Raw genomic sequence first — 9,877 nt, forward strand, 5'->3', positions numbered from 1 at the left:
TGGACAAAAATCCTCCTCTTATTATAGGAGTGTTGGACATTTGTATATACATGTTGGTGGGAGGTTCTCGCTTGTTCTGTGATTCGTTCAGTGCTCAACATCATCTTTAAATTACCGCCTAGCTGCAGCAGCAGCAAACTCCCACTATTCAGGGATCGTCAATTGATTTTCATGCTCCTCTTTCTTGGGATGATGCTTGTTTGGAGTCTTTTGAGTTGGTTCAGATGCTTTGAAGAGGGTACCTCATCCCTTTTGGGGGTTATTGTTTGGTTTGGGTAAATCTGTTTTTCTAAAGAGCCCCGTCCCTTCAAGACCAGAAGTCCCACCACTGCGAGCTTCCGGACGACTGGTTGAGAAGATCATCGGTCTCCAAGCTGCCCCAGTGCTCCGGTGATGTCAAGGAGCTATCTGCAGGGGCAGGTTCGGGATCGGGTTCGGCCATGTTTAGGAGGCTCTGCTCCCCTTCTAGTCCAAAGTAGTCATCCTCGCATGGGATTCCCATCAAACGCACCGATTTGTCCGGTAATACAGCAGGCTGGCTATCTTCATGCTTTGGTTCCCCATTGCCGGATTCGCGATCGATGCTGTTCGTTGCCGAATCATGCCTGGAGCTCTGGCTATCTTCTTGCGGCTTCTCAATCAGTCGGTTGAGTTTGTCAATCTATCAGCGACACATCCATACACATGTTAGTAGCTGCTGCTGCTGCTGCTGTTTCCATTAAACACACGCGACTTGCGTCCCGAGCGATATTGAAGGAGGAGATTGAGATTGAGATTGAGATGATTATCTAACCTGGGTGATAAGGGATTGCTTCTCTTTCTTGAGAGATTCGAACCGGGAATAGAGAGCGTTGTAGTTGGCGCGAAGGATGGCGAAGTCACGATCCAGCTGCTTGGACTTCCATCGGGCTCTCTTGTTCTGGAACCAAATGGCCACCTGGCGGGGCTGAAGCCCCAATTCCCTGGCGAGCTGCATCTTCTTTCGAGGCTCTAGCCTCGACTCGGATTCGAAGATGGACTCCAATGACCTGATCTGTTCGTCACTGAACCTTCTCTTGTTCACCAGCTTGTTCTTCTTCTTCCTCGCGCTCGGGAGCGAGTTCATGCCTTCAAAGGCGGCGGCGGCAGCAGAATATTCTCCCGCATTAAACATGTTAAAAAGAAAACGGTGCTGCTCTGCTCGCTTGAGTCTAATCTAATCTAATGTAATGCCACAAAGCAGTTACTTGGCCCTGTACTGGGGAAGATAAGAAAGGTTGGGGATTTGGAGTTTGTTGAATTGCTTTTATATAAATAGAGGGGGGAGCCGTGAGGCGCTTTTCCTTCACTACTCTCTCTCTCTATCTCTATCAATACCATGGCTAGTTTGGCTTCGACGGCTCGGCTCAGCAGGAGCTGGGAGGCCCGGGTTACCAAAGGAAGGGAATCATGGGGCTGTGATCCTGGGATTCGGACCACTTAGCAACAAGACAAACGGAGATGATATTTTTATTCAATTAGGGGTCGCATGAAACTCCTCCCCCCACCCACCCCCCAAATGTTGGCCGTCGGGCGGGTCATTTTCAGGATCGGCGAAGCGTATTTTATGGCAAACCCCTCTGGAACCTCGCTCGCGGTGCATGAATCACGTGCTGTGATGTTGATGACCAAATTTGCAATCATACAAAGATACAAAAGAAGCGCTCTTCTCCAAAAGCAAGAATCGGCTGGAGCCATGAGCCGAGGGAGGGGCTCTCAAAGTCGCCATCAAAGAAACAAGACGTAGTGACAACGTGCCCAACTCTGGTTCATACTTATATGCAAAGCCAATGAAAAGGGAAGTTACCTGTTACCCGTCACACGTCGCCCAATCATGCTCTGCCACCTGACCTCCCCGGTCAAACAGATGAGGTCGTCGTTTTCCGCGGGGCCAGCAACGTGGCAGTTGGAGAGCTTCTTTTTTTTTTAACTTGCTTTAGAATTTTCAGATGGATCGGACCGGATCGGATCATATCAAAAGGGTTGTTTGGTCTTTTGGAGAGGGGGTGACGCGTCCCGAGCCGTAACAGGTGGCTGCTTGTTTGTCATTCCTTTTGCCTTGCCTTTCCTTTTCCACACTGGGGGGGGACGGCTCCTCCAGGGGCACGTGGCCGTCGCCCCTGTCATCGATTCGGCATCCTGCGGATGGAAAATTAATTAACATCGACGACTAAGTTACGATGGCCATAATTAATTGAGCCCCTAAACCGAATACGCTGTGTATTTTCCGTCAAACCCCGAGTCTGATATTACCTTCTCTCCACACGAGCAACGCAGCCCTCGAATTCAAATCGACATATTCGAATTTATGTCATTGAACAAGATGTAAGTATATATTTCTAACACGTACCCAAAATTTAATTGTCAAAAGTTTCTTGCTGTCAGTGCTCTCATCCTACTTGATGCTAACTGAGTGACCCGATAAACATGATGAGAAAAATGGTGTGAGCAACCACCGAACCAGTAGTAGCAAATATCTCTTCTAAACAAATCGAGCACACGCTATACATATTTACCATGTAATATCAAAAACACATAATCCAAACCTAGTATAGAACATGTGTAAAACACCAAAAATGAATTATATCTTATCAACAAAACTTTATACGTATCAGAAATACTCATTTTAAATCAACAATATCGAATCATCCGTCAATGGTTAATTCCATTGATCAATCTCATACCACATGTAAAATAGTTTATTCCGTTAATAAATCTCATATCATATCACATCTCAAGATCCTAGAAGTGGCTTCCACGAGACTCAAGTCGTCATCTAGCACTTAGCTCTTGAGTAATACAAGGCCGTAAAAGTGGCTCTCATGGGACTCGTATCCATGCGTAGCACTTAGCCATTATATAGTATACATACTCACAGCTCTTTATTGGGTTTACAATGATCATGCACATCAATCCATCATTCCCAATATTTCACAAAATCGATCAAAATTCTATATCACGGATCGATTTCTCAAATCAAATCGTATCACATTTCACACCAAAATACTTTTCATCAATCAAAATATATTTTGTTTCACAACTCAGTTCATCAATCATAATATCTTTTCTATAGACATATCTCAAATCATTTAACAATTCATTTTATTGACCGGAATATATGTAACCATATATATAGGTCAAACCACATACAAATACGCAAGGTAGTAAATACTCATTCCAGACTTTTATGCAATAAAAGGAAATGTCATTCCTTAACTCATAGTTTGACCAATTCATATCGCTTTCAAAATATGATTTTACAACCTCGAAGAAGATTGCTCGAGCTGATGCACTTATATTCCTATCAGTTCATAAAAGAATGATATAAATTTTTGGGTTAATACCATGAAAAACCCTAAACCGGTACACCCGTGACAAATTTACCCCAAACTATTTTTTTGACCACGAAAAACCCCAAACCGGTACATATGTGACAAATTTACCCCAAACTATTTTTTTTACTACCAAAAACCCTAAACTGGTATATTTGTGACAAATTTACCCTAAACTAATTATTTTGACCACGAAATACCCTAAACTGGTACACATGTGACAAATTCACCCCCCGTTAAATCGTCACTTTGTTTTGGCTTTTGGTCCGCTACGGTATGGGAGGACACAACCCTTGGTGCTCCACCCATCCGTGCGCTATGGATGGTGTCATCGTACAAGAAGAGACTACTGAAGGAAGGAGGTTCACGATTTGACATAAATAGGTAAGCCTTAGGGGCGATCGGCGGCGAAGATCCCGACCATGGAGACCATGGGGATAACCTGGTAACAATGATACGGAAAGCAAGTCTTCGATCTTATAAAGAAAGGCGATGGCTCGAAGACCTCATCTCTAATGCTTTTGCCTTCCACGAGACCGTACACGTCGGATCCGAAGATCGTCTATCTCAAATTGATAAACCCGTAACAAATAGAGGGTTAAAACCTCATATTGGTATACCCGTCAACTATCACATGTCACTAAATCAACAATTTGATAGTTAAATTTAATGAAAATTAACGGAGGGTAAATTTGTCACATGTGTACCAGTTTAGGGTTTTTTGTGGTCAAAAAAATAATTTGGGGTAAATTTGTCACAAGTGTACCGGTTTGGGATTTTCCATGGTATTAACCCTAAATTTTTTGAGTAATGTACTATTTTAACGAACGACTCAATTAAACTACGTTTAATCATCAACCAATCGACTCCTACCCATACTTCGAAATCAATTTTCGTCAAACCCTTCGGCTTCACAATACCCTAAACTATCATTTCCATATGAATCCACTGTTAGGATGCACGCGTGAATGAGTTGTGTTAAAGAAATCCCACATCGGAGAATCGAAGTGGTGTACGGCGATTAATATATTCATGTTGGTCATAACTCATTAGTTTAAACTTTTGAGTGAATGTGGATTTGACTGAATATGTTAACTGGCCCGGATTTAGTCTCTTTCTTGGTGATCTCTCGGGATAAATGTATCGGACTTACATTGCGTACTCCCATCATCCACGGCTTAACAGCCCAACCCTTTTGTTGCGTACTCCCATCATCCACGGCTTAACAGCCCAACCCTTAGAACATATTACAGTCTCAAGTGGCAAAGAATCGATATCGATGTATCAAGCCTTTCCGTCGATGTGACCTCTTAGGAAAGATAAGCATTACAAATTTTTTTATGACTAGATGAATAGAAAACTTGAATCAATATCAGGCATTACAAAGTGGAATTGACTCGACTTGTCAAGAGTGTCCGAATCTCTTTTCCCTCTTGTTATTGTCGCCGCTTTCCTTTCCGTTTTCTTTAAACGCACGAGAACCCCTTTTAATTTCTTGTTTTGTCCACTGGAGTCGTTCATCCTCCTTCTTCTTCTTCTCTGTTTTTTTATTTATTTTGAAGGTGGGTGGGTGGGTGGGTGGGTGTTGGTGGGGGAGGATGGGGTGGGCAGGATGGAGGAGGAAGGCGTTTAATGTTGCTGAAGAGGAAAGGAAAATGGGTTGGGGCGTGGTTTTAGAGGGCATCGTCCTGGACTTTGGGCTTGAAAAGGCTGTTAGTTTTTTTCTTATAAGCCCACTATTACATTTTCCTTGTGAGGGTCGACACGAAATGGGAATGCTGAGGAGTTGAGTATGCATCCAGGTGATCATTATCATCGTACTCAGATTGGTAGCTGACAATGCCTCATCTATGAAAGAGGGAACCAAAAAGAAGAGGAAGAATGAAGAGGACATCGTGGGAGGTTGAGAGAAGAACGAGATGAGTCAAATGCTTGCCGGAATAATTAACGCAGAAAGGCAACAGACGTGTTAAAATTTATGTACAACGGTCATTTTACTGTCAAAATTTTTCACCGGCTCATTTATGTGTTGTAAAAAAACGATCACTTTAGTGCCAACAATTACTGATTACGGCCAAACTAATTATGTGGCATTTAATAGTAATTTTTAATATAACGTGGCAAATTTTTTTTAAAAAATCAGTCCACGTGAAGTCTACATGGAAATTCTTTTGAAAGATATCATTCCATGTGGAAATTTTTTTTAAAAATTAAATTTAGAAAATAAGCTAAAACCAAAAAAATTAAAGAATAAATAAAAAACGAAGGACTTGGCACAACCCTCGTTGCCCCACCATCGTGGTTGTGGCCGATGACCCCACCAAAAAAATTAAAGAATAAATAAAAAACGAAGGACTTGGCACAACCCTCGTTGCCCCACCATCGTGGTTGTGGCCGATGACCCCCCCCCCGATCGCAGACGAGGGCACGACATTGCCTAACGACGGCCGGGACCCGTTATCCCTAGCGAGGCCTCGCTTTCGTCGGTGGGGCTCGGCGGCGGCGAGAGCTATGCAATCCCTTGCCGGTGCAACCCTTCCATTTTCTTTTTTTTCTTCTTTTATTAATTTTATTTTTTTAGCTTACTTTTTAGTTTTTTTAAATTTTAATTTTTTTTATTGCTAACTAAAATGCTCCAGTGAGCCACGTAGGGTTAGCTTATTAATAATAATAAAAAAATGCCATTAAGATCTCCGGCAAAGTTCATCGGAATTGGCGTTCAAATAATGATTTTTCAAAAAAGTTGGTATTTAAATGATTAAAAAAATTAGCTTAAAAATAAGCGTCGGATATAAAGTTTGGCATTTCTTTTCCCGAAAAAACACGAAGGATGTCAATCAAGATAAAGGACCAGACCTTCGGAGGTGGATCCTGGGTTCGCGTGGCAGGCAGTGAGGTCTGCCAGAGGAGGCAAGCTGGCAAGGGATCACTTTTAACATCTCTTCAGCAATCACAGTGGCGTTGAACCCAGTAAGCTACATTCCCTTTGATTCGTCAAGTGATTCTTTGTACTTTTGATTTCCATGCAATCATCGGCGGACATCAACGAGATGTTCCATTATAATTGGCAAAGAGTATGTCATAATCGAATAAGCCCCATAAAAAATTAATCAAGAAAATCTTTCACAATAGGTTTCTTTGATAAAATTATCAAAAAAGTCCTAATCCTGCTACAAGTAAACCAATTCAATGCTACACACACACACATATATATATATATATGTGTGTGTGTGTGTGTGTCAATTGAATCCTCAACATTTTTGCAGTTGCATCAATAAAGTCCATCCGGTACTGACGTGACAATTTTCATCAATATTTATATTTTTTGCAATTTTTTATTTATTGATTTATTATCTTTTTCTTTTTATTTCTTCTTATTTTCCTTCTTGCTCCATCCGATCATCAAATCGGCGACCGACCGCAGGCGAGGCTGGTGAGGTTCGGCCTCGCCCAACCATGACTTGCTTGAGCCTCGAGTCGTGGGGGGAGGTCAAGCCTAGCCTAGCCATGGTGAGGTTGCCTTCGTCTCTAGCCGATCGCCGGATTGCTGACTGGTTAGAGGAAGGAGAAGGAGAAGGAGAAGGAAAAAAAAAGAAAGAGAATAAATAAATAATAAACAGATATTTCGAAAAAATATTAAAACATTATTAAAAATTGTTGGGTCAACGCTGATTGGCCAAAGTTGGTCGGAAGGCCTGAATTGGCACAAATGCAGAAGATTTAGGACTAAAGTACTACAATTATAGATAAAACGAAGACACGTTGAAATTGGGTGTCTTTTTTTTTTTTTTTCCTGAGACTCGATATATAACTTGCTGAGTAGTATTATTGTAGCCCAAGTGAAAATTCAATGCAGATACGGCTGTTTCAGTTTGTGGGGATAGCAGTGACGTGCGATAAGAAAGGGAACTGGGGCCTAGCCAGGATCGGACATCCTTAGTTATGGGGGCCAATATAGCTAAGCAAAGCAGAGTATCTTATTTTGGGCAAGTCTTTCCATCTCCCTTTTCCAAAGGAGCCGCCACGCCATGGAAGAGATGTAGATTATATCTACCTCGTCATTCCCATCATCCGCTGTTCTCCAACAATGTCTGTCCCGTGCTCGGTCTTCCCGCTCCGGCGACGGGGCTCCCGGGAAGGACCCGAGCACCAAGATCTTTGGTGTGATTGGCAGATGTTGACGACTTCATTCACTTGTCTGATAACTGCGAGCGAGCTCAAGAAGCACCCTCCGACAGCCTTCTCACCCTCGTCTGCACTCCCACGAACTGCAAGTATAGATGTCGGACATGTCTTCCGGGGGACCTGGCCATGATTGATGGCGGAGCTGACACCTACCTCCGCAATCTGGTAGCTTGATGTGCTGCTCTCCCGATCCCTGTTCACCATCTCAAGGTAATGAGATTCTGCTGGTGGTGAAACATGATTGAGACAAAAGCCAAATTGGCCAATTACCAGCAGCATCTTCAGCTTCGCTTCTTTTTTTTTTTTTTTTGGGTGTTAAATGGGCAATGAACGTGTATGGCAATTGGATTATCAAATAGGCTCGAAATGACGATACGATGATTAGTCCATTTTTCCGTGAGCTAAAGGGGAAAAAGATGGAAGAATACGAAAAGTGCGGTTTTGGATTTCAATTGGCGCGTTTGGTAAGACGTCGTAGTACTTCCAACAGACATTAGTTGGAAGAAAGCGCTGACGGGAAGGAGAGACCAAGAAGAGAGCACACACCCCCAATCCATCCGTGCATCTTGCACGTTCCTTGTGCAACAGTTTTCTATCACGCCATGTCCCTCTCTCTCCTTGTGTGGATCACATCTTCTGTTTACCATCATAAGAAACAAAGAAGAACATGGCGGTTGCCAGTTGCCACAGCGGAGGAGCACCCGTGGCACTGGAAAAAGACTTGTGTTCTGAGAGTGGGCGCTTAGTAGTAGGAGTTCATTTTACTTTGTGCCTTACTCGCACCCGAAAAAGACCTATTATATTAGTGCCAATTCAGTTGCCACAACAATTTTAACAGTGCTAATTTAGTCATAAAAATTTTGCGTTTGTACCAATTGTGTCCATCCGGTCAATTTTGGTTGAAAATCGTTGATGTGGACACCGATTGTCCTATGTGGCACGGATGGCGATGACGTAGATATTTTTTAAATATCTTTTGGTTTGTTTTTCCTTTTATTTTCTTCACTATTTTATTCTATTAAGGGCAGGGGAGTGTTGCAAGTGCCAGCAAGTGTCGCAGCCCTTGCGGGGTCCGGGTGAGGGCCGCGGTGCCCTCACCTGGCCCAGATCCGGTGAGGGCGTCGCAGCCTCTCCCCGATTACCATGAGGGCTCTTGCCTAGTGGCCGGCGCCGGCCCTCAATTGGAAAAAAAAAAGAGTAAAGAAAAGAAAGTTTTAAAAAAATTAAAAAGTATAAAAAATCACATAAGCGTCTATCATGCCACGTAGGATGACCGGCGCCCATGTCGGTAATTTCCAGTCAAAATTGACTTGATGGATGCAATTGACACAAATGCAAAAAGTTTAAGGCTAAACTAACACAATTAAAAAGATTTAGAAAAGATTTAGAATTGAATTGGTATCAACGCAATAGGTTTAGACTTGTGTACATGACATCCGTTGAGATGTGTGTTTATACCACCTCACGAACTCATGTTCTTCTATTGCTTTAGCATCATACCAATTACAACTTCCAAACGCGGTGACCATGAGGAAAACACGAGTAAAACTCGCAAGAACTGCGCATACCTGCGGGAAAACACTCATAGAGTCATATTCAGGCAATTTCTCTTTGAATCAATCACAACAAAAGGGAGAAGAACAAGAAAATGTATGCCATCAAAACAAACCCAAAACCCGTGCTATAAAGTTGGAAATTCATCCTAGACTATTTGGGCTACAGATATCAAATGGGATGGTAACCATGCTCAGAGAAAACTTCCTAAACTTAGACCTATTCTAGTACAAGTACTCCGTAAAGCATAAAGTTCCTTAGCTATAGCTTGACGCCACTCGGTATGTTGTACTGCTTCGCGGTAGCTTGTCGATTCCCGCACATCATGAACAGCAACCAAAAAGGAACCAAACTTGGCAAAATAAGAAGCAGCAACAACATAGCGAGTAGGGATGACGATCCCGAGGAGGATTATGACGCAACTCCAAAGAGGTTGAATTGCTGGTGGCAAGGGGAGTAGGAAGGGCAATAGCATGAGGGAGCTCATATGGAGAAGGAGGAATAGAGATACTTGGAGGAGGAGAAGCAAAGGCATGAGGTGGCTCGGGACAAGGATCGGTTGCGAAGTACATGAAAGGAATAGGTTTAGACATTGAAGACTTAGTAGTAGTAGAGAAGTAAGGAACGTGCTCATGAAAAGTGGCTTACAAGAAATACCAATATGCTGAGCAATCGGGTCGTAACAACGATAGCCCTTGTGTTTAGTGCTATAGCCCAAGAATGCACATGACATGGATTGAGCAATCAATTTTGTACGTTCGGTGGGAGAGAGAAGCACGAAACACGTG

General features: G+C 42.8%; 1 protein-coding gene across 1 annotated transcript; it reads right to left on the bottom strand.

The window, feature by feature from the left end:
* LOC115732565 (homeobox-leucine zipper protein ATHB-12) lies at positions 1 to 1,209 on the bottom strand. Its single transcript, XM_048284901.1, has 3 exons — positions 794 to 1,209; positions 279 to 661; positions 1 to 241 (listed from the first exon to the last, which is right to left on the bottom strand). Exons 1-2 carry the CDS (start codon positions 1,151 to 1,153, stop codon positions 308 to 310), a joined length of 714 nt encoding a protein of 237 aa, XP_048140858.1. The 5' UTR covers positions 1,154 to 1,209; the 3' UTR covers positions 1 to 241; positions 279 to 307.
* Positions 1,210 to 9,877: the final 8,668 nt, after the last annotated feature.

Source organism: Rhodamnia argentea, chromosome 9, assembly GCF_020921035.1.
Source record: "Rhodamnia argentea isolate NSW1041297 chromosome 9, ASM2092103v1, whole genome shotgun sequence".
Classification (NCBI taxonomy): Eukaryota; Viridiplantae; Streptophyta; class Magnoliopsida; order Myrtales; family Myrtaceae; genus Rhodamnia; species Rhodamnia argentea.

Bases quoted from the DNA above. Each gene is read 5' to 3' on its own strand.
- LOC115732565 (XM_048284901.1), bottom strand. From the start codon at position 1,153: ATGTTTAATGCGGGAGAATATTCTGCTGCCGCCGCCGCCTTTGAAGGC. The intron at 662-793 runs GTTAGATAATCA...TGTCGCTGATAG, and splicing joins AGCAATCCCTTATCACCCAG to ATTGACAAACTCAACCGACT.